This window comes from Odontesthes bonariensis, chromosome 1 (assembly GCF_027942865.1).
Source record: "Odontesthes bonariensis isolate fOdoBon6 chromosome 1, fOdoBon6.hap1, whole genome shotgun sequence".
Lineage (NCBI taxonomy): Eukaryota > Metazoa > Chordata > Actinopteri > Atheriniformes > Atherinopsidae > Odontesthes > Odontesthes bonariensis.
In genome coordinates this window covers 42,510,702-42,536,437 of record NC_134506.1, presented here as the reverse complement: position 1 = coordinate 42,536,437, position 25,736 = coordinate 42,510,702, and the positions used below count along the sequence as shown (strand labels likewise).

Sequence of the window (25,736 nt, the reverse complement as noted above, 5' to 3'; positions counted from 1 at the left end):
GCCGCTTCCTGGCCGGCTCTGGCAGCTTGCCTCAGGCCCCGCTCCTCCCTGAACCGTTATCCGTTAATTACCGTCTCCGGTCTCCGTTAAAAGAAAACACAGCCCCGCTCCGGTGTGTGGTTTCCCCCCGCGAAGATGAGTGAATTTACCGGCTGAAAGCCCGTCATCATCCGCCTTGGACCCGGGACTGACTGCCCGGTGAGTGTTTATGAGTGAGTTGTCGGTTTGGCTCCCAACAGGAAACGTTGGTGGGGAAGTGATTTGTTTTTGTCCTCCTCTGGAGAAAAAAACGAAGCGGTGGAACTTCTGTCGGCTGCTTCTGTGTCTGATTCCGCGGAGAATTTAAAGATAAACTGTTGCTGTTAAGTTCTTTTTTTGTTTGTTTGTTTCTTGGAGTTTTGTTGTTGTCCAGACATCATGGGAGGTTGCAGCTCTTTTTAATCTGCCTCCTCTTTATTTAGAATTCCCACCTGTCTCACCGGCTGTCACCCAGTCAGGTTTTGTTTAATCAATTCAATTCAATTCAATTCATTTTTATTCATATAGCGCCAAATACAACACATGTCATCTCAAAGCACTTGGATAATAAAGTCCAATTCAAGCCAATTGGAATTTAATTAATTGTAATCATAATTATTCATAAAATAATCCAATTCGTTCATATAGAGCCAATTCAAAAACAATTTCCTAGCTAAGCAAACCAACAGATTGCACTGAAACCCTGATCCAGACCTTATTTCCTTTTACCCCCCCCCCCCTCAAAAAAACAGTCAGACCTTCTTGTAATCTTTCAAACTGGTCTGAGCAATATTCCTCAATTTTTCACTCATTTTCAGTTAATATTTTTATTTGTGTTCTTATATTTTCAACATTTTCTGTAATCTTTTAACGTGTCCTGATCAGTAGTTCTCCAGGTTTTATTTTTAAGGTTTTCCAAGGTTTTTCTTTGGATTTTTTCTGCTTTTTCACTCATTTTCAGTCCAGTTCTTGTACCTGATGTGTTTTCTCTTTGTTTAAGCCTCTTAACTCTGACCGGTGAACCATTCATGCAGGAAAAAGGCTCCTAAACTCAAGGGATGAACCAGTGTTGTGTCCAACTGAGCAAAGAAGCCGTTTTAAACTGGATCTTTAGGCACTTTGTTCCCAGCAGCCTGTCACAGTGACACATCATTTGTTCCCATTTCTTTAGCTGCATGTGTGAAAAACAGCTTCATAGTTTCAACTTTTTTGTACATTTACGTTAAAACTGCTTTCAGTTACCAAAAGAGTCAAATTAATATCAGAAATTCAGTTTTAAAAAAATCATAATCCCAAAAAAATTAATGTTATCACGTCTAAAAGTAGGAAAAAACAGAAAATAATAAGAATTATATGTGATGCAACATCAAGAAAAAGTAAATAAGATTAATTTTAAAGCTTAAAAAAGGAATATCAGATATAATCTAATGACTAATTATGGAACAATTAATATAAATGAAATGATTATAAACTGTTTTATGCCACCAGAAATGAATAATCTAGAAGCTCTTTGTGGGTTTTAGACTGGAATTAAGATTTGTTCCCATTTCTTTAGCTGCATGTGTGAAAAACAGCAAAGATAACACAGTGTGACAGACAGAAAACAGGATTTCTGCAGCAACAAGGTGATTCCCAGAGAGCTGTTAGCTGAAAACTTGGCATATCTCAGCATGGTGTGCAGTGTGTCCTTAAAACATTTGAGGAAACTGGACAAGTGGAGGACAGAAGAAGAAGTGTCAGGCCTAAAGAACTATCTCCAGCAGATGAACAGGATCTGAAAGTGATGTCCTTAAGAAAGAGACTTTAAAGCTGCTCAGAACTGAACTAACTCTGGTTCTGCCTTATTTATATAAGGGGTCTCCTGCCTCAGGGAGGGGTCTGCTGCCCCAGGGACCCCTCCCTGAGGCAGCAGACCCCTCCCTGGGGCAGCAGACCCCTCCCTGAGGCAGCAGACCCCTCCCTGGGGCAGCAGACCCCTCCCTGAGGCAGGAGACACCTTCCTGAGGTTCTCAGAGCCCGAGTTGGTTCATATGGCTCTAACATGTCAGAGATGCACTTTGGTGCTGACCATGAAGAGACTTGAACTGTTTTAAAGTCTATTCTCTGAGCGACAGGAAGCCAGAGCAGAGACCTGAGCACTGGACTAATATGGTCGTATTTCCTGGTTCTGGTCAGGACTCGAGCAGCAGCGTTCTGGATGTACTGCAGCTGTCTTACAGCCCGTTTAGAGAGCCCAGTGAGCAGGCCGTTACAGCAGTCTAACCTGCTGGAGACAAACGCATGGATCAGTCTCTCTAAGTCTGCTTTAGACACTATTCCTTTGATTCTGGCAATGTTTTTTAGATGGTAAAAAGCTGCTGATGTTACAGATTTAATGTGGCTGTTAAAGTTCAGGTCTGAGTCCAATATTACCCCGAGATTTCTGACCTGATTATCAGGTTTTAGATGGAAGTTGTGTTCGAAACGGCATACTCATCGATCAGACAGTATGCAGAGCGTTTACCCACAATGCATTTCGCTCCTGCCCGAGCCGAAATCAGCCGGCCTGAAGCTGATTTCGCTTAAGCTCTAAACTCTGTAAACTTTAGCAACATTTGAAACATTTTCAGGAGAGAAAGTAGTCGTTTAGATCCCCAACGTGTTGAAAACCTGACAAAATACCGGCTGTTTACAATTTTGTTCCCACGAATTCGGCGCTACTAAAGCTAGCCGCAGTGAGCAACGCACTTCCGGTTATTTTCACAAAATAAAATACCCGTTGCCTTTTATCACAGGGAAAGCCAGTACGATACAATTGGTGCTTTTGTTTTGAAAACAGGAAGTGAACCTACCCTCGTTGTAGCTAGCTTGAAACTGCCGTTTTGACAGGAAATGACGAACGTCACTTTACGTTGCATCTTGGGTAGTTTGAGTATGAGTAGTAACCTCATGATGCATACCCAACATTTCAGAGAATCTAGTATGCATCCGGGAACTTCTCGCTTATTCAAACTCGCATACTAACTCAAAAAGTTAGTATGAGTAGTAGGAGAAGTATGCGGTTTGGAACACAGCCTGAGTGTGAAGGTGACTGATGACACTTTCTCTTTGTTTCTTTATTTTTTGCATGAATCCGTGTGTTGTGTCCACAGTGCGAGGTCGCGGCAGCTGTGGTGATGGTGTTGGACTCAGGTGAAGTCTTCATGGATCAGGTTGAAGGTGTCACAGAGCTGGTGGAGCCAGATGTTCGAGGGGATCTGCCCAAAACCACCATCAGCTCCGCCGCAAAGGCCAGACCACCGGCCAAGAAGGGCAACGTCCTCAAGAAGGAGAAGGCGTCCCACAACGGCCTCCCGAGCCAGGCGAGCAGCAGCCAGGCGGCCGAGAGGAGGTCGTTACCGTCGAAATGCGGGTCCACGCCCAGGCCGCCGCTCCGCCGCCCCCTCAGTCTGGAGGTGACGCCCCAGCGTCTGCGAGGGTCCCAGGAGCACGTGGCAGACAGGCGGATCCTGCAGCCTCCGTGGCGCAGCGGCTCGGCCGCCCCGTCGCCCCCGACGCGCAGCCTGACCAGCCCCAGCCTGGGGGGGGGCGGCTGGATGCGGCGCAGTGAGAGCACCTGCTCCGTCAACTACCCGCCGGGGCTGCGGCCCGCCAGGGGGCAACTGCGGCCCGCCACCTCCCTGCCTCACATAGCTAAAGGGGCGGGGGGCCCGACGCTGCCCGGGCACGCGCGGCCCTGCCTGCTGGTCGCTCTCAGACCGCTGAACCTGGAGCAGGAGAAGCGGACCTTCTTCCAGTCCGACTACAAGTACGAGCCGCAGTTTGAGTACTCGCAGCCCGAGCCGCGGGGCGTGCTGGACAAGTACAGGGAGGGTTCAGGCCTCTTCCTGGAGCAGGTGCGTCAGCGTCGAGCGGCTCGCAGAGCGGCCCGGGTCGCACGGTGGTGATGATGTTTGTGTTCACCTGCAGGCGGTCGGCATCATGGAGTGCGTCCTGAGGAGGTTCGGCTCTTATGAGAACTTTGAGGAGGTGACGGGTGGCAGCGCGCTGCCGAAGAGTCAAGTCTGGGCCGCCGTGCGCAAATACCTGCAGAAGGAGGGCTGCGTCGGGGAGGTGAGTGCAGTTTCACATCAGCTTTCACCTCAAAGTTTTATTTATAGGGCTGGGCAACGATTACAATGTTTAATCTAATTAATCGCATTTGTACGCAAAATCCAAAAATGAATCCAAAAGTCGTGTATAGCTTTTAGCATTTAGCTTTATTTTAAATGTGCTGCCATACCAGCTGCTTTATCAGGGGTTCACTTAGTTTCTCACTCACTGCTGCTACCAGCTGCTGGATCAGGGGTTCACTTAGTTTCTCACTCACTGCTGCTACCAGCTGCTGGATCAGGGGTTCACTTAGTTTCTCACTCACTGCTGCTACCAGCTGCCGGATCAGGGGTTCACTTAGTTTCTCACTCACTGCTGCTACCAGCTGCTGGATCAGGGGTTCACTTAGTTTCTCACTCACTGCTGCTACCAGCTGCCGGATCAGGGGTTCATTTAGTTTCTCACTCACTGCTGCTACCAGCTGCTGGATCAGGGGTTCACTTAGTTTCTCACACACTGCTGCTACCAGCTGCTGGATCAGGGGTTCACTTAGTTTCTCACACACTGCTGCTACCAGCTGCTGGATCAGGGGTTCACTTAGTTTCTCACTGCTGCTACCAGCTGCTGGATCAGGGGTTCACTTAGTTTCTCACACACTGCTGCTACCAGCTGCTGGATCAGGGGTTCACTTAGTTTCTCACTCACTGCTGCTACCAGCTGCTGGATCAGGGGTTCACTTAGTTTCTCACTCACTGCTGCTACCAGCTGCTGGATCAGGGGTTCACTTAGTTTCTCACTCACTGCTACTACCAGCTGCTGGATCAGGGGTTCACTTAGTTTCTCACACACTGCTGCTACCAGCTGCTGGATCAGGGGTTCACTTAGTTTCGCACTCACTGCTGCTACCAGCTGCTGGATCAGGGGTTCACTTAGTTTCTCACTCACTGCTGCTACCAGCTGCTGGATCAGGGGTTCACTTAGTTTCTCACTCACTGCTGCTACCAGCTGCTGGATCAGGGGTTCACTTAGTTTCTCACTCACTGCTACTACCAGCTGCTGGATCAGGGGTTCACTTAGTTTCTCACTCACTGCTGCTACCAGCTGCTGGATCAGGGGTTCACTTAGTTTCTCACTCACTGCTACTACCAGCTGCTGGATCAGGGGTTCACTTAGTTTCTCACTCACTGCTGCTACCAGCTGCTGGATCAGGGGTTCACTTAGTTTCTCACTCACTGCTGCTACCAGCTGCTGGGTCAGGGGTTCACTTAGTTTCTCACTGCTGCTACCAGCTGCTGGATCAGGGGTTCACTTAGTTTCTCACTCACTGCTGCTACCAGCTGCTGGATCAGGGGTTCACTTAGTTTCTCACTCACTGCTGCTACCAGCTGCCGGATCAGGGGTTCACTTAGTTTCTCACTCACTGCTGCTACCAGCTGCTGGATCAGGGGTTCACTTAGTTTCTCACACACTGCTGCTACCAGCTGCTGGATCAGGGGTTCACTTAGTTTCTCACACACTGCTGCTACCAGCTGCTGGATCAGGGGTTCACTTAGTTTCTCACTGCTGCTACCAGCTGCTGGATCAGGGGTTCACTTAGTTTCTCACACACTGCTGCTACCAGCTGCTGGATCAGGGGTTCACTTAGTTTCTCACTCACTGCTGCTACCAGCTGCTGGATCAGGGGTTCACTTAGTTTCTCACTCACTGCTGCTACCAGCTGCTGGATCAGGGGTTCACTTAGTTTCTCACTCACTGCTGCTACCAGCTGCTGGATCAGGGGTTCACTTAGTTTCTCACACACTGCTGCTACCAGCTGCTGGATCAGGGGTTCACTTAGTTTCTCACTCACTGCTGCTACCAGCTGCTGGATCAGGGGTTCACTTAGTTTCTCACTCATTGCTACTACCAGCTGCTGGATCAGGGGTTCACTTAGTTTCTCACTCACTGCTGCTACCAGCTGCTGGATCAGGGGTTCACTTAGTTTCTCACTCACTGCTGCTACCAGCTGCTGGGTCAGGGGTTCACTTAGTTTCTCACTGCTGCTACCAGCTGCTGGATCAGGGGTTCACTTAGTTTCTCACTCACTGCTGCTACCAGCTGCTGGATCAGGGGTTCACTTAGTTTTTCACTCACTGCTTCTAGCAGCTGCTGGATCAGGGGTTCACTTAGTTTCTCACTCACTGCTGCTACCAGCTGCTGGGTCAGGGGTTCACTTAGTTTCTCACTCACTGCTGCTACCAGCTGCTGGGTCAGGGGTTCACTTAGTTTCTCACTGCTGCTACCAGCTGCTGGATCAGGGGTTCACTTAGTTTCTCACTCACTGCTGCTACCAGCTGCTGGGTCAGGGGTTCACTTAGTTTCTCACTGCTGCTACCAGCTGCTGGATCAGGGGTTCACTTAGTTTCTCACTCACTGCTGCTACCAGCTGCTGGGTCAGGGGTTCACTTAGTTTCTCACTGCTGCTACCAGCTGCTGGATCAGGGGTTCACTTAGTTTCTCACTCACTGCTGCTACCAGCTGCTGGGTCAGGGGTTCACTTAGTTTCTCACTGCTGCTACCAGCTGCTGGATCAGGGGTTCACTTAGTTTCTCACTCACTGCTGCTACCAGCTGCTGGATCAGGGGTTCACTTAGTTTCTCACTCACTGCTGCTACCAGCTGCTGGATCAGGGGTTCACTTAGTTTCTCACTCACTGCTGCTACCAGCTGCTGGATCAGGGGTTCACTTAGTTTCTCACTCACTGCTGCTACCAGCTGCTGGATCAGGGGTTCACTTAGTTTCTCACTCACTGCTACTACCAGCTGCTGGATCAGGGGTTCACTTAGTTTCTCACTCACTGCTGCTACCAGCTGCTGGATCAGGGGTTCACTTAGTTTCTCACTCACTGCTGCTACCAGCTGCTGGATCAGGGGTTCACTTAGTTTCTCACTCACTGCTGCTACCAGCTGCTGGGTCAGGGGTTCACTTAGTTTCTCACTCACTGCTGCTACCAGCTGCTGGGTCAGGGGTTCACTTAGTTTCTCACTGCTGCTACCAGCTGCTGGATCAGGGGTTCACTTAGTTTCTCACTCACTGCTGCTACCAGCTGCTGGGTCAGGGGTTCACTTAGTTTCTCACTGCTGCTACCAGCTGCTGGATCAGGGGTTCACTTAGTTTCTCACTCACTGCTGCTACCAGCTGCTGGGTCAGGGGTTCACTTAGTTTCTCACTCACTGCTGCTACCAGCTGCTGGGTCAGGGGTTCACTTAGTTTCTCACTGCTGCTACCAGCTGCTGGATCAGGGGTTCACTTAGTTTCTCACTCAATGCTGCTACCAGCTGCTGGATCAGGGGTTCACTTAGTTTCTCACACACTGCTGCTACCAGCTGCTGGATCAGGGGTTCACTTAGTTTCTCACTGCTGCTACCAGCTGCTGGATCAGGGGTTCACTTAGTTTCTCACTGCTGCTACCAGCTGCTGGATCAGGGGTTCACTTAGTTTCTCACTGCTGCTACCAGCTGCTGGATCAGGGGTTCACTTAGTTTCTCACTGCTGCTACCAGCTGCTGGATCAGGGGTTCACTTAGTTTCTCACTGCTGCTACCAGCTGCTGGATCAGGGGATAAACGTGTCTGTGTCCTCAGGTGGTGGTGCGTCTGTCTGAGGAGCTGCTGTCCCAGGCGGTGATGGTGGTGGAGAGCTGCCGTCCCACTCTGACCATCAACCTGGCCGGGGCTCGGCAGCACTGGCTGGAGGGGATGCTGAGGCACGAGATCGGTACGACGCAGCTCGCACACAGATTGGAGCGTTCTTTTAGCGATAAGCAGTTTAATTGCCGGGCGTGGCCTGGGTCACAGTTTATGACGCACGAAACAAGTGGAGGATCGTAAATAAAGCAAATCTGTAAGATAAGCAGCAGAAAATAAGGCAAACAAAAAGTTTGACATCCGTCGAGGACGTTTGGGTCGTCATAACAACCAAGAACAGAGAGGCTGGTTAAGAATGTGCTGAGAATGAAACTGAAGAAACCAAGATCGTCTCGTTTAAAGGGATAGTTCGCCTCTTTTTTGGGGGGCTTTTTATGCCTTTAATGGATAGACAGTTGGAGAGAAACAGGAAGCAGGGAGCAGAGAGAGGGGGAACAACACGCAGCACAGGGCCGTCCGGTGCGGGACTCGAACCGGGGCCAGCTGCAGCGAGGACTGTAGCCTCTGTACATGGGGTGCATGCTCAACCCACTACGCCACGCAAGACGCGAGTGCAAGCCACTATCTATCACATCCAGCGGCGTGTTCATCTTCCGGTTTCATCCCCTAATAAAAGATCGCAACAAAGCAAGGCTGCTCAATTTCTCCATTGATAAAATAATTTCACAACTCTACAACATAAAAAAAACATGTAGAATATAGCATATACTTTGTTGTCTACAGTAGTAGATCAACCCTCATCTCACTTTGAAGCTCCCAGATCAAGGAAGTGACGTCGACGCAGCTTTAGCAGCAGAGAAGCTATCAGGCTTGTGTTGATGATAATAAACTCCTGGACTATTTTCAAACTTCCAAATGCATCGTTTGGTGAGTACAGACCATATTTGTACTACTGTAGAAGTTTGGTGTCATGGCATGTGATTCTAGTGTGGTAATTTCGGAGATACGGACCAGGATCCATTAACCCTTGTACGAAGCTATTCGGGATAACTCAGTAACTCAGCTGATGTTCAGCCAATATCGGAAAAACTTCGGGTGGGCTACTTGGCTGGATGTCACGGTTCAAATGACCCCAGGGTGAATCTACTCCGGAGTATCACTTTAATAGCCTCTGCGTGACCACGGAGTCGGATTAACGGATAGCGACGGAGAAGGAATTTTGGCCGACGCACGCGAGCGAAGACGACCTTAAATCAGCCATAAAACCATAAAACTGCAGCGGGGGTTGAGGGGCATTAGAGAGGCAATCGACTGAGGGACTACTTTCTTTTGGAAAACCGTCCTGTCTGTGGAGTGATCCGTCACTCTGAACGATGTTTCCGCTTCTCCTCAGGCACACATTACCTGCGAGGCGTGAACAACAACCTGCAGCCGTGGGCCACCGCGGAGGGCCGGAAGCAGTTCGGCCTGAAACCGGCCAATCCCACGGAGGAGGGCCTAGCCAGCCTGCACAGCGTGTTGCTACGGAAACAGCCCTACCTGTGGCGCGCCGCTCTGCTGTACTACACGGTGTACCACGCCAACAGCATGAGCTTCAGCCGGCTCTTCGGCCACATCGCACGCTTCGTCCACGACCCGGACGTGCGCTGGGAGTACTGCCTGCGAGCCAAGAGGGGACAGACGGACACCTCGCAGCCCGGTGAGCGCGCGCACCGAGCATCGACTGAACCTGAAGACGTTATAAATGATCACAGAAAGGGTGTATTGGTATCATGATCTCATCCTGCCTGTCCGTTGTGTGTTTCTCAGGCTGCTTCAGCAAAGATCAGGTTTATCTGGACGGCATTCTGCGGATTCTTCGCCATCGAAGGGCCATCGACTTTAAGATGTTGACTTCTTTAGGAAAGGTGGGCGTCGACACCTGAAAATGCAAAGTTTAATCATCAGCGGCAGACTAAATGAGGGTTTAAAGTTTGACTCATAAAGTTAATCTTAAGACTAGGCATACACCCATACCGATACTGGTATTGGGTATCGGGCCGATACTATTCTAATATAGAATAGAAAAATACTTTATTCATAATTCAAATTCGAATTAGTCAAGTAGCTCAAAAAAATTATAAATATTCACAATAATTGTATATTAACAACAATAATAATACCAATTCTAGTAAAAATACTACTACTAACTAATAATAATAATGATAAATAACTAAATAAACAAATAAATAAATTTAAAAATTAATTAATAAATTAATAAAATTCAAACTTTAATCATCGGCGGTGGACTAAATGAGGGTTTAAAGCTCTTATTTTTTTTTACAAGTTTGTGACTCATAAAGTGAATCTTAAAACTAGGGATGCACCCATACCGATACTGGTATTGGGTATCGGGCCGATACTATTCTAATATAGAATAGAAAAATACTTTATTTATAATTCAAATTCAAATTAGTCAAGTAGCTCAAAAAAATTATAAATATTCACAATGATTGTATATTAACAACAAGAATAATAATACCAATTTTAGTAAAAATACTACTAATAATAATAATAATAAATGAATAAATAAACAAAAAAATAAAAAATTGATATAATTGATATACTCATAGTCGTTAAAGTTAACCGATACCAATTTATTGCATGAAGATCGCAATCAGAGGGCAGCTTGTCATTTTTGTTGTATTTTTTTAGATTGGCGGCTCGGGGAGATGCCGAGCTAATCAGGAACAGGGTGGTTAGGCTAGTGAGACCGAAACCTGTCGTCCAATTCATTGCATTTTTTTTTTGAGGTAGAAGTATCGGTATCGTATTGGTTTGAAAAAAAAGTGGTATCGCTGCATCCCTACTTAAAACAAAAACTTACGACCAATAAGCAGTTTAAGACGGTTTATTCATACAGACACGAGGCGGTTTGAAGTGCGTCACACAGACAAAGATTTTAAAGGACTGGAAATTTGTTTTAAAAAAAGCAGCCAAGTCGAAAGAAAAACTTTGAAAAACCTTCGGAGAGCTTGGAGAAGGCCAAAAATCCCTTTAAAGGTGGCATGCTTGGCACTTTTGAACAATTTGACACAATTTTCTGAGGTCTTACTGATATCTATGGGACAGAATTAGATCTAAATACCTGTTAGTGTAAGTATAGTTTGACACCTCTCTGTAAAAAGCAGCTATTTACTCATTTAAAACACTCCAGCTCTTTATATAGATACAGATAGTTACTCTATTGATCCCAGAGGGAAATTAGTTTAGCAATGTAGCTGTAAGCTAGCAGCAGATGCTAGCAAACAATGCTTTCTCATCATCAGTGATGGACCAAGCCGGAGATGTACACAGCGTAACTCGTAGTAATGCATGTGTACCGTTAATTACTGCGTTGAAACATTTTTTATATATTAACCTTTATCAAACAATTGCTGTACGTCACCTTCATTAGCTAAGCTGTTAGCGTTAGCTGCTGCTAAAGGAAGAAATAACTCCATAAATACACCATGAGGATTATTTCTCAGATGCTTCCTGCTCTGAACTTCAGGCTGAGAGCTGGAACTGATCCCTCTGTGTGGCTCAGCTTCTTCAGTCCAGCGTTGAACTGGACCGAGTTGTGCAAACACACTTTTAACATCAGCATCTTTCTGTAGTTTTTATGTAGAAGCCTCGCTCCACTGTCTGTTTCCTTGAATGACTTGCTGCTATCAGTTGTGTGTTTTGCCTTTAAGTGATATTTTAGACTGGAACTACTACGCTGAGAAGACAATTCAACTTGGCAGTGTTTACAGATGACTTTGGTTCTGTCGACTCCGCCGTCTGGAAGAACTTTAACATGAAAATGGCCGAGTAAAAGTTCCGTACCCTTCTCCATGTTTGGTGGATCCGCCAATTACTTTCTTTTCCTGTTCCACAGCAGACAGCAACAGACTTTTACAAAATAAAAGCCTGTGAGCGACAGACTTTTACAAAATAAAAGTCTGTGAGCAACAGACTTTTACAATAATAAAATAAATAATAAAACCTGCGCTAATGCACAGTAAAATATTTATCGGCGTTAAATAATCAATTCGTTAACGAGATAATAACGAGTTAACTCACCCAGCCCTAGTTTTTAAACGTTTTAAACGTTAAATTTTTAAACGTTACAACCACTTATAAGGTTATTCTACAGATAATCAATGGAGACTAGATGTTAAAACATTATTGGCCTACTCAAAACATGCATTATTTTACTCCAGTGTTTTAAAAACTGTAAAAAAAAAATAAATAAAAAAAAAATAATGAGCTTCACAATTTTCTTCACATTTTTTTTTATCTACAAGGTGTCTTATGAGGACGTGGAGAGGCTGCGGCATCTCGCGGTGCTCCCCCGAACCAGAATCCCGCACTTCATGCGGGACCAGGTGCGCTACCTGCAGCATCTGGACCACATCGTCGCCGTCAACGAGCTAGACGACTCGGCGCTGGAGCAGCTGCTTCCCTGAGCGTGCCGTCCTGATCAGGACGCCGGTACAGACTGCTTCATGATCATCACTTCAGATATCCAGTATTATCCATGCTTTATTTTAGCAAATAGTTTTTTTTTTTTTTAAATGTTTTATAAAACTTGAACAGTGATAAAAAGGGACGTACACTAACACCTCTATCTACGGTTTCACCTGTCCGATGCATGTTTGTGATGCTTTTTCAGAGCCAAGTACAGCTCAGCTGCGCCCCCCTCTATGAAATTACCTCAATATCGTCTCTCTATATAATCTCTACACATAATCAGATTTAAACACTCATAATCACACGCTTTATTTATGCTCTTATTTAAGTTTTTTTTTTACTTGGAGAGAACAAGCTGAATGTCTCCGGTATTAGCTTTATACCTTATTTTATAGAATGTGTCGTTTTATGCCTTAGATTGTTTGTTTTTTTATAAAAGGACACCAAGGACACTACATTTAAACCCCCCCCCCCCCCCCCCCCCAGCTACTGAGGCCATGAATCTTAAAAATATCAAGTGCCAGCAGACTCAGTCATGCGTTTGAATTTCAGCCTCCCGAGGGAGCATTTTAAATATCAGCGTTAAAAGGAAGTTAATCAGCAGTTTTGTCTTAACAGTGTCCTTGGTGGACTTTCGGTATCGATATGCTACTGTGATTCGACCCGTGTTCGAGCTCACCCGCAGCGCAACAACCAAACCTTCCTTTGCAACCAGAAGGGAATAGTTCAGCATTTCTTAAAATGATTTTAGTAAGACCTTTGGTGTCGTCGTGCTGAATAAGCAGCAGGAGAAAAGACTTAGCGAGGCGGCTAACGCTAACCTACTGAGTCTGAGATGTGAAACAGACCTGAAATCGTTTCTTTTTTTTTTTTTATCAGTTAGCTGGTGCAGAAGTGTCGGTTAAAATGATAAAAATGTAACCGCCGCCTTTGTCTTTTCAGAAATGAGATCAAAGAAAGATGGGAAGAGGAATTATTAAAAACTCTCAAGTCCTCATGAAACGGCTCAGAGAAAGCGTCTCATTTCCTGTAAAAAGGAAAATCTCCTACTGAAAAAAAGGCCTCTCTGTTGATTGGTCAGCCCCAGTGGCCTGATTAGGCCCCGCCCACCATTCTTCAACAGCTCAGTTTTTGATTGGACGGAAAGTTAGAACACGCCCCTGAGTGCAGGACTAAGGCTGTGTTCCAAACCGCCTACTACATACCACATACACCATACTACCATACTACATACTACCATACTACATACTACCATACTACATACTACCATACTACATACTACCATACTACCTTACTACATACTACATACTACATACTACATACTACCATACTACCATACTACATACTACCATACTACCATACTACATACTACCATACTACATACCACATACACCATACTACATACTACCATACTACATACCACATACACCATACTACATACTACCATACTACCATACCACATACTACCATACTACATACCACATACTACCATACTACCATACTACCATACTACATACTACCATACTACATACCACATACACCATACTACCATACTACCATACTACATACTACCATACTACATACTACCATACTACATACTACCATACTGCATACCACATACTACCATACTACATACTACCATACTACCATACTACATACTACCATACTGCATACCACATACTACCATACTACATACTACATACTACCATACTACCATACTACATACTACATACTTCCATACTGCATACTACATACTGCATACTACATACTTCCATACTGCATACTACATACTACATACTGCATACTACATACTGCATACTGGATACTACATACTACATACTACCATACTACCATACTACATACTACCATACTGCATACCACATACTACCATACTACATACTACATACTACCATACTACATACTACCATACTACATACTTCCATACTTCCATACTGCATACTACATACTGCGTACTGCATACTGGATACTACATACTACATACTACATACTACCATACCACATACTACCATACTGCATACCACATACTACCATACTACATACTACCATACTACCATACTACATACTACATACTTCCATACTACCATACTACATACTACATACTGCATACTGCATACTGGATACTACATACTACATACTACATACTTCCATACTGCATACCACATACTACATACTTCCATACTGCATACCACATACCGCATACTACATACTTCCATACTACATACTTCCATACTACATACTACACACTACATACTACCATACTACCATACTACATACTACATACTTCCATACTGCATACTACATACTACATACTTCCATACTGCATACTACATACTACATACAACATAGTGCTGGGCGGTATGACCAAAAATACATATCACGGTATTTTTTCACGGTATATCACGGTATTCTTTTTTTTTCATGCATAATTAGGAGTTCACAGCATTTTCTACAGATTGAGGACAGAATTACTGCAGTAGATTAACTTAGGATGGTCTATTTTACCGTCATAGAATAACGCCCCCACAAAATGATGCTGGTTACACAGAAGTGCTACTCATGATTCTAATGAAGTGAGGAATCGGAATGCAAACACAATTCCAGTCAAAATACAGAACTTTTACTGTGCAAATTTCAAACGTCTTTTATGAAAATCAATACAAAAAGTAGTGCAACTTGCAATAATTATATTTTTGCATCAATATGAGGTTGTAGGCAGTCCTTCTAGCAAACGCGTCTTGAAGTGACATTTGGCTCGACTTTTCTTTGGCTTTCCCCGTGTTACCTGCTGATGTGGCGGGTGCTGACCTTAACTTCATGCATTCTTCATATTCTAAGACATGCTTACGGCTAAGGTGATGGAGCAAATTGCTCGTGTTGCTCCTCCAGCGAGAACTGTAGCCCGACAACACTTGCATAAAATGGTTGTTTGTTCGACGTCAGATTTTTTTAAACCAAAAAACTTCCAAACTACAGACACGGCTCCTTTTTTTTTTTGGCACAAGTTCTTCTGTGTCAGCATGTTCTACTAGTTCTGCAGCTTCGATTTCGGAACTTTCCATGTCTGTCCTATCCACCTTCACCTTCGCGTAACGCAAGTACTTATTACCACCTCGCACCCATAGACAGTAAACATGCATGTTTAGAAGCGTAACACTGAAAAAGGTCCCGTCTCAAACAATGTCGCGCGACGCAGCGTTCCCCCCGTTGTGTAATCAAATACACCGGCATGGCGGTATATTAAAAATTCATATCATAACGAAATTATAAACCGGTATTCGGTGTGAACCGGTATACCGCCCAGCACTAATTCTACATACTGCATACTCATCGATCAGACAGTATGCAGAGCGTTTACCCACAATGCATTTCGCTCCTGCCCGAGCCGAAATCAGCCGGCCTGAAGCTGATTTCTCTTAAGCTCTAAACTCTGTAAACTTTAGCAACATTTGAAACATTTTCAGGAGAGAAAGTAGTCGTTTAGATCCCCAACGTGTTGAAAACCTGACAAAATACCGGCTGTTTACAATTTTGTTCCCACGAATTCGGCGCTACTAAAGCTAGCCGCAGTGAGCACCGCACTTCCGGTTATTTTCACAAAATAAAATACCCGTTGCCTTTTATCATAGGGAAAGCCATTACCATACAATTGGTGCTTTTGTTTTGAAAACAGGAAGTGAACCTACCCTCGTTGTAGCTAGCTTGAAACTGCCGTTTTGACAGGAAATGACGATCGGCGACGTTACGTTGCTGTGCAGACCGAGCAGCAAACACCGTAACAGGCGCGGCTGTCGGCAGGCGGCAGTGATACGAAGGGAGAGAAAATAGGGCCAAGCGATTGTGGGGTCTGACTTTTTCCTGGAGAACGATTTTGTGATGCAAATGTATTACTCTGTTGAACGCATATTGTTTTGAGAAGCAAGACGCTTTATTTTTTAAACCCCAGCCAACTAGCCGGACTACTTTCGTCAACGCCAAAACGAGGCTGGAACTCTGCTCACAGGACGCAGCAGGGGGTAAGAAGATGTTCATAAATGATGTTGCTGATATGGGATGTCATACAGCTTCATGTCAAAAGAGGCGAACTATCCCTTTAAATGTCAAGTTTGATTTCATTCGTACAGAAAAATCCGTTGTGTTGCCAAAAGAATCCGACTGCACGAAACATTTTGGAACATGACGTACGTCGCTTTAATGGCTTCATTGAACCGTTCGGGCAGCATCATTCCTTTTATTTACAGACGTTAATCCTCATTTACATGAGACCGGAGATTCGAGTGAGATGTAACGCAGGGGTCACAGTTTTCTCACGTCGTGTCATATCCTAATAATAACGTCATTGTCAAGCGCTTATCGAACAGTCCGAGTTAAATATCTGAGTGGAGAGCGTTGATTTGGACAGCTGTAACCAGGAAAGACCAGGAAGAACCAGGAAACTCCCGTTATGTAAAATACGCTCAAACTGAGTCGTAGCTAATTATTGTACGTGAAACCTTCGGATTCAAGGGAAAGTAGCTTTAAAGCAACACTAGAGAATTTTGTAGGAACTTAGCTGCAGCTTCTCGTAAAGACGAAGCGGTGCTTCTCGTTGTCTTTTCTGTTTTTTTACCGATTTTAGAAGAAAAAAAAAAGACTATCACAGGACAATAAAACAACAAAAAAAACTGAACTTTTTCTTCTACTATTCAAACCTTGACCTATTCTCAACTGACTTATAAACAAAGAAACGCCCCCTTGTGGTCTAAACATGTTACACCACATAGCAGAATAAATTAAATCAGGTTTAGAAATAACTGTCTTTTTAATACTATCTATATAATATTTAAACTAAATCTAAATCTAAATAAAAATGATTAAAGATGCAACAAATTTAGCTAATGTTTTGCTCTTTGGCTCCCCCTACAGCTGTGGGCTGGAACACCGCTGTCATCCAAACAAACCTCCATGTGAGCCCTGCACACGCACAGCACTGCAGTGAGTTTGTTTGGGTCGGGAATGTGCAAAACCAAAAATAACGTACCCAAAAACCCTAGTTTTAAGGGTCACAAACTTCTCCAGTGTTGCTTTAAAGTGTCTAATGCGAAATATTTTATTACAATTTAAGACGATATTGTCACATATAATCCACATTTCCTCGTTTATTGTTTACATCTTTCATGAAGGACAGTCCAGTGTTTCCAAGACTAAAGGAGATTTTAGAGGAAGTCTTAAAGAGCTTCTTTTCTTTTACTCACTATGGTTACCACCATATTACCCCACCAGGGTACCGCTTGAATGTGAAATATACTGAACGCCACCTTCTCTACAGTGTGTTCCTCACCTCAGTGCCGCTTCGACCGAAGTTAAATTATCAATGTAATATGGTCACTAAACAGTCTCACGAATGCTGAACTATGCCCCCTCTGTTAGATAAAGTGCCAAAAGTGGCATCTTTAACGTTTTTAGGGCTTTTTTTTCTGTGACGCAGCCAAGCTCAGCTGGTCTCCGACGCTCCTCGCCAGGCGTCAGGCGCCGGCTGCGGAGGAAGCCGGGTGTTGTGGGCGTGCCTTGGATGGGTGGTAGGGCTCATCTGCTGTAGCTAGCTGTCTTGTGTGTTTGTAGGCTGCTTTATACTGCGTTTCACTAAATCTTCAGATGTCAGTCAGGGCATTCAGTTTGGGCCGAGCTGTCCGAGCAGAACTGGCCCCCGACAGGCTGGAGGAACCGGGTCGGAGGAAAAAAAAGGACGTGAGCTGAAATGGGCCACGGCGACCCGCCCGGGAGTCGATGAAAAAGTAAACTCTACATCTGTGATGCATTTTAAACACTTGGATTTAAAGTTTCACCCGTATTTGAGACGTATTCTGCTGTGTTTACAATTTTAGCTCCTTAAGCAGATCGCATTTTAAATCTGAACATCTTCCGACTCCTGAACTCTCGGCCCGGTTTGTCCTCAACGAATGCACCTATTTGTAACGCACCAATGTTGCACAAGTGTTTTATGTTCTGGAAAATGTGTTGAATTTTCAGTTTATTTATTAAAACGAAGACGCACTCACACTTGATGATCTCTGTGGTTTGTTTCTGTTTAATGGTGCAACACAAACACGAAAAAAAAAACAACAGAACCAGGAAAAGTTCCTAAATATTGTATTTAACAGCTGTAAATTACTTTAATTATATATTTTTTATATTTTTAAACCTCTTTGACAAAGTCAGAATGACTTTTTTTTTTTTTTTTTAAATCTAAAACAGTGTTTCCCAACCGGGGGTACGCGGCGCATGGGGAGGTTTTTATTTTTATTTTTTTAAATCTATTTATTGAGGAGTCACACTTTTATGGAGGACTGTTTATAAAGGAGACTCCAGTTTTGTGATGAATGTTACATGAGTTAGGCCTGTTAATGTTTAAAAAGAGAGAGAAATGAGTTATGTTCATCTATTCTTAAAAAGAGAAATGTTACTTGTTAGATAACAAAGGAAGATTATTTTGATTTAGTATTTATACTATTTTGGTTAATTATTTGTATTTCAAGAAAATGTTTTTTAATCTTATGTTGAATTCAACTGAGGTTAAAAAAAGAGAGAAAGCCTGAGAATTTTATGTTCAAGATAATGATATTAAATAAAATGATTTCCATGTAATAACCACTGTGTTGTTCTACTTTTGGAGAATCATCGCACGCGTTGTATGTGTGAGGGGGTACTCAGGCCAAAAAAGGTTGGGAAACACTGATCTAAAACATAAGAATAAACAACATCTAAAAGGGATGTCGCCCCCTGCTGGTAATTTTTAGGGAATACATCGTTAAGTTATCCATCTTCTGGGGGCTTTTTAAGGTGTTTCATGAGTTTGATGCAACCAATTTTTCCCTTTTTTTGGACAAGCTGAACAAAAACACATTGAAAATGTAAAGATTTATCCGTTTTATGACTTATTTTCAGACAACAAGGTATGAGGAACCAGAATATAGTCAACATGTTGAAGGAAGAGGAGAACAGGCAGCACCGGTTTGTTCACTTTCTGGTGGGGGTGTAACTGAACTCTATAAGTGTGTAACTGGACTAAAATGCACTGGGTTTGGTCGTCATCTACAACATGTTAACCATTGACTTATAAATCTATTAATAAAACACGTACAGTAAATGTTTGTTAACAGTAAAAAAAATTCTTAACAGTAAATGTGTAGAAAACCTGCTTCAGGATGTAGGAAATTTCCAGTTCTTTTAACCCCGGAGAAAACCGGCTCGACAGCTTTTCTTCTCAGTCGTCGGGTTTAACAAAGGACGGGGTTTCAGGACGGTTCAGGTGTCTTTTGGTTTATGGTCTGAACTCAACAGTTAAAACGTTACCAGAACCAATGAGTAACAGCTTTGTTGAAAAGGATAACTACTAAACGTTGGCATGTAATCTAAACTGAACTCATTCATGCTTTCAAAGAGCAACTTTTGGTAGTTTTTAAGAAAGATAAAACCTTCAAACGTTCATATTTACCAACTACTTTAGAAACAAGGGTAATCACACTATTCTAATAACTTCTAATAGTTTTAAACAGGTAAACATTCCTCTTACAGACATATCTTATCTATAACTCGTTATTATCGCGTTAACAAAAACATTTTTTTTTTTTAGGGCTTTTGTGCCTTTAATGGAAAGTTCAGAGAGACAGGAAGCAAGGGGCAAAGAGAGGGGGAACAACATGCAGCACAGGGCCGTCCGATGCGGGACTTGAACCGGGGCCAGCTGCAGCGAGGACTATAGCCTCTGTACATGGGGCGCCTGCTAAACCCAATACGCCACAAACCGCCCCTGTTTTATCATTTATTTTATTTTGTAAAAGTATGTCGCTCACAGGCTTTTATTTTGTAAAAGTCTGCTGCTCACAGGCTTTTATTTTGTAAAAGTCTGTCGCTCACAGGCTTTTATTTTGTAAAAGTCTGCTGCTGTCTGCTGTGGAACAGGAAAAGAAAGTAATCGGCGGATCCACCAAACATGGAGAAGGGTACGGAACTTTTACTCGGCCATTTTCATGTTAAAGTTCTTCCAGACGGCGGAGTCGACAGAACCAAAGTCATCTGTAAACACTGCCAAGTTGGATTGTCTTCTCAGCGTAGTAGTTCCAGTCTAAAATATCACTTAAAGGCAAAACACACAACTGATAGCAGCAAGTCATTCAAGGAAACAGACAGTGGAGCGAGGCTTCTACATAAAAACTACAGAAAGATGCTGATGTTAAAAGTGTGTTTGCACAACTAATGTTATGGCACTTTCATTCATATGGCAGCACATTTAAAATAAAACTAAATGTAAAAGCTATACACTACTTTTGGATTCATTTTTGGATTCTGCGTACAAATGTGATTAATCAGGGAAATCATGTGATTAATTAGATTAAACATTTTAATCGTTGCCCAGCCCTAATCTTATCACACCATTTATATTTAGATCAAGGCTTGAGTTTCTGAACACATAAGTATTATTAGATGTAGAAATAATCCAGTCGCGGCACATTTTGTTGAACTGAATCCTTCGATTTGCTCCCTAAGAAACTCCCCTCATAAGAGACAGTGACAACATACAGAATTTAGTTTATTTGTGTCGTTTTCTGTGGTCAGCAGCACGTTTCAACGCTCCACTCGGGACGCTTCCCTTTCTGCTCGCGTCTCCTCACAGCCGAGGACGGAGGATCTGAAACCTTTGTCTACAGTGAAGTCTGAGCTCCCACAGTGCAGGGGCGTTGCTGGGCATACAGCTGTACGGGGGCCCAGGCCCCCAGCCAGAACACCACCACCAACAACCTTACTGTATACAGAAAATGTGCCTGTAGCCTACTGGATGCATAAGAACATTTATTCAAATGTGCACGAACCTCAACAGGTTTAACAGAGTTACAGGCTATCCAAGCAAATAGAAACACTTTTGAGTTCAGCCATTTAGGTTTTCAATTCCTCCTTCTGTAGCTCATCAAACATAATCAAGTCAGCCTTTTACAAGAGGAAATGTTACTAAAAACACAGTATGCAACCAAATAATGAACAATATTTCAGTCCAGGTACTGAACATGTTTTAATCTTACTGTAGCACAGTCAATAAATACTTCTGCAAGAGGGAATATTGCAAAATAAAAATAAAATTCAGAGTACCTGATATGGTCTGATAAGTTATTCCCCTGATTGAGAAGCCCTTTAAACTAGCCTAACCACTTTTTACCCATTTATAATGCCTTAGTTTAAAAAATAGGCGATAATAGGCAGAATAGGACATTGTTTTGCCTTAATTCATCTGCCATGGAACCAGACGCTGTTTAAGCCTAAATGCAAACGTTGTGTATTTGGCGTAAGAAATTACAGCGGCCTTTGGATGGGCCTCTCACCTCTGACTCTGTAAGAATTTCCTGATGTCCATGACCACCAATGTGTAGAGGTTCGTATAGCCTACTACGCTTCGATTGGTAAATTGTGTGGGTTACTATCCGCTGATAAAAGACGTGCGGGCCGCAGGATCTTACCTTCCACACGGTCCATTCGCTGAACATGCACAGACGCACCCAACGCCTGCGAACACAACCTCTTCACTCTTTGGTAGAACTATGCAGCATTAAAGGAGGTTATGTGGTTGAAATAGGGAAAATCGTGCCTGTGTTATTCTTCCTTGGCACATATCAGTCATAGCGTCTGAAGGATGTATGTGGGAATTTTTAGAGGGGCCCAACGCATGTTTACAGGGGCACAACGCATGTTTACAGGGGCACAACGCATGTTTACAGGGAAACAACGCATGTTTACAGGGAAACATCGCATGTTTACAGGGGCCCAACGCATGTTTACAGGGGCACAACGCATGTTTACAGGGGCACAACGCATGTTTACAGGGGCCCAGCGCATGTTTACAGGGGCACAACGCATGTTTACAGGGGCACAACGCATGTTTACAGGGGCACAACGCATGTTTACAGGGGCACAACGCATGTTTACAGGGGCCCAGCGCATGTTTACAGGGGCCCAGCGCATGTTTACAGGGGCCCAGCGCATGTTTACAGGGAAACAACGCATGTTTACAGGGAAACAACGCATGTTTACAGGGGCCCAGCGCATGTTTACAGGGGCACAACGCATGTTTACAGGGGCACAACGCATGTTTACAGGGGCCCAGCGCATGTTTACAGGGGCACAACGCATGTTTACAGGGGCACAACGCATGTTTACAGGGAAACAACGCATGTTTACAGGGAAACATCGCATGTTTACAGGGGCCCAACGCATGTTTACAGGGGCCCAACGCATGTTTACAGGGGCACAACGCATGTTTACAGGGGCACAACGCATGTTTACAGGGAAACAACGCATGTTTACAGGGAAACATCGCATGTTTACAGGGGCCCAACGCATGTTTACAGGGGCACAACGTATGTTTACAGGGGCACAACGCATGTTTACAGGGAAACAACGCATGTTTACAGGGAAACATCGCATGTTTACAGGGGCCCAACGCATGTTTACAGGGGCACAACGTATGTTTACAGGGGCACAACGCATGTTTACAGGGGCCCAATGCATGTTTACAGGGGCCCAGCGCATGTTTACAGGGGCACAACGCATGTTTACAGGGGCCCAGCGCATGTTTACAGGGGCCCAGCGCATGTTTACAGGGGCCCAGCGCATGTTTACAGGGAAACAACGCATGTTTACAGGGAAACAACGCATGTTTACAGGGGCCCAGCGCATGTTTACAGGGGCACAACGCATGTTTACAGGGGCACAACGCATGTTTACAGGGGCCCAGCGCATGTTTACAGGGGCACAACGCATGTTTACAGGGGCACAACGCATGTTTACAGGGGCCCAGCGCATGTTTACAGGGAAACAACGCATGTTTACAGGGAAACAACGCATGTTTACAGGGAAACAACGCATGTTTACAGGGGCCCAGCGCATGTTTACAGGGGCCCAACGCATGTTTACAGGGGCCCAACGCATGTTTACAGGGGCCCAGCGCATGTTTACAGGGGCACACCGCATGTTTACAGGGGCCCAACGCATGTTTACAGGGGCCCAGCGCATGTTTACAGGGGCACACCGCATGTTTACAGGGGCCCAACGCATGTTTACAGGGGCCCAGCGCATGTTTACAGGGGCCCAACGCATGTTTACAGGGGCACAGCGCATGTTTACAGGGGCACAGCGCATGTTTACAGGGGCCCAACGCATGTTTACAGGGGCCCAACGCATGTTTACAGGGAAACAACGCATGTTTACAGGGAAACAACGCATGTTTACAGGGGCCCAACGCATGTTTACAGGGGCCCAGCGCATGTTTACAGGGGCCCAGCGCATGTTTACAGGGGCCCAACGCATGTTTACAGGGGCACACCGCATATTTACAGGAGCCCAACGCATGTTTACAGGGGCCCAGCGCATGTTTACAGGGGCACAGCGCATGTTTACAGGGGCACAGCGCATGTTTACAGGGGCCCACCGCATGTTTACAGGGGCACAGCGCATGTTTACAGGGGCCCAACGCATGTTTACAGGGGCCCAACGCATGTTTACAGGGGCACAGCGCATGTTTACAGGGGCACAGCGCATGTTTACAGGGGCCCAACGCATGTTTACAGGGGCACAGCGCATGTTTACAGGGGCACAGCGCATGTTTACCGGGGCACAACGCATGTTTACAGGGGCCCAGCGCATGTTTACAGGGGCCCAGCGCATGTTTACAGGGGCACAGCGCATGTTTACAGGGAAACAACGCATGTTTACAGGGGCCCAGCGCATGTTTACAGGGGCCCAGCGCATGTTTACCGGGGCGCAGCATGTTTACCGGGGCGCATGTTTACCGGGGCGCATGTTTACCAGGGCGCATGTTTACCGGGGCCCAGCGCATGTTTACCGGGGCCCAACGCATGTTTACAGGGGCCCAGCGCATGTTTACAGGGGCCCAACGCATGTTTACAGGGGCCCAGCGCATGTTTACAGGGGCCCAACGCATGTTTACAGGGGCACACCGCATGTTTACAGGGGCCCAACGCATGTTTACAGGGGCCCAGCGCATGTTTACAGGGGCCCAACGCATGTTTACAGGGGCACAGCGCATGTTTACAGGGGCACAGCGCATGTTTACAGGGGCCCACCGCATGTTTACAGGGGCACACCGCATGTTTACAGGGGCACAGCGCATGTTTACAGGGGCCCAGCGCATGTTTACAGGGGCCCAACGCATGTTTACAGGGGCCCAACGCATGTTTACAGGGAAACAACGCATGTTTACAGGGGCCCAACGCATGTTTACAGGGGCCCAGCGCATGTTTACAGGGGCCCAACGCATGTTTACAGGGGCACACCGCATGTTTACAGGGGCACAGCGCATGTTTACAGGGGCACAGCGCATGTTTACAGGGGCCCACCGCATGTTTACAGGGGCACAGCGCATGTTTACAGGGGCACAACGCATGTTTACAGGGGCACAACGCATGTTTACAGGGGCCCAGCGCATGTTTACAGGGGCCCAACGCATGTTTACAGGGGCACAGCGCATGTTTACAGGGGCACAGCGCATGTTTACAGGGGCCCAACGCATGTTTACAGGGGCACAGCGCATGTTTACAGGGGCACAGCGCATGTTTACCGGGGCACAACGCATGTTTACAGGGGCCCAGCGCATGTTTACAGGGGCCCAGCGCATGTTTACAGGGGCACAGCGCATGTTTACAGGGAAACAACGCATGTTTACAGGGGCCCAGCGCATGTTTACAGGGGCCCAGCGCATGTTTACCGGGGCGCAGCGCATGTTTACCGGGGCGCATGTTTACCGGGGCCCAACGCATGTTTACAGGGAAACAACGCATGATTACCGGGGCGCATGATTACCGGGGCGCATGTTTACCAGGGCGCATGATTACCGGGGCGCATGTTTACCGGGGCGCATGTTTACCGGGGCGCATGTTTACCGGGGCGCATGTTTACCGGGGCGCATGTTTACCGGGGCCCAGCGCATGTTTACCGGGGCCCAGCGCATGTTTACCGGGGCCCAGCGCATGTTTACAGGGGCCCAACGCATGTTTACAGGGGCACAGCGCATGTTTACAGGGGCACAGCGCATGTTTACAGGGGCCCAACGCATGTTTACAGGGGCACAGCGCATGTTTACAGGGGCACAGCGCATGTTTACCGGGGCACAACGCATGTTTACAGGGGCCCAGCGCATGTTTACAGGGGCCCAGCGCATGTTTACAGGGGCACAGCGCATGTTTACAGGGAAACAACGCATGTTTACAGGGGCCCAGCGCATGTTTACAGGGGCCCAGCGCATGTTTACCGGGGCGCAGCGCATGTTTACCGGGGCGCATGTTTACCGGGGCGCATGTTTACCGGGGCCCAACGCATGTTTACAGGGAAACAACGCATGATTACCGGGGCGCATGATTACCGGGGCGCATGTTTACCAGGGCGCATGATTACCGGGGCGCATGTTTACCAGGGCGCATGTTTACCGGGGCGCATGTTTACCGGGGCGCATGTTTACCGGGGCCCAACGCATGTTTACAGGGAA

General features: G+C 45.7%; 1 protein-coding gene across 1 annotated transcript; it reads left to right on the top strand.

Moving 5' to 3' along the window:
- The first annotated feature begins 4 nt into the window (after positions 1-4).
- kiaa0895l lies at positions 5-12,659 on the top strand. The gene is made up of 7 exons (XM_075467306.1): positions 5-198; positions 3,150-3,893; positions 3,967-4,110; positions 7,712-7,844; positions 9,108-9,413; positions 9,524-9,621; positions 12,025-12,659. Exons 2-7 carry the CDS (start codon positions 3,174-3,176, stop codon positions 12,184-12,186), a joined length of 1,563 nt encoding a protein of 520 aa, XP_075323421.1. The 5' UTR covers positions 5-198; positions 3,150-3,173; the 3' UTR covers positions 12,187-12,659.
- The last annotated feature ends 13,077 nt before the right edge of the window (positions 12,660-25,736 follow it).

What these genes read in the sequence shown, in the direction of transcription:
- kiaa0895l (XM_075467306.1), top strand. Translation starts at nt 3,174, where the DNA reads ATGGTGTTGGACTCAGGTGAAGTCTTCATGGATCAGGTTGAAGGTGTC. An exon ending in CAGGCCTCTTCCTGGAGCAG is followed by an intron (nt 3,894 to 3,966) that starts GTGCGTCAGCGT and finishes GTTCACCTGCAG; the next exon opens with GCGGTCGGCATCATGGAGTG. An exon ending in AGGAGGGCTGCGTCGGGGAG is followed by an intron (nt 4,111 to 7,711) that starts GTGAGTGCAGTT and finishes CTGTGTCCTCAG; the next exon opens with GTGGTGGTGCGTCTGTCTGA.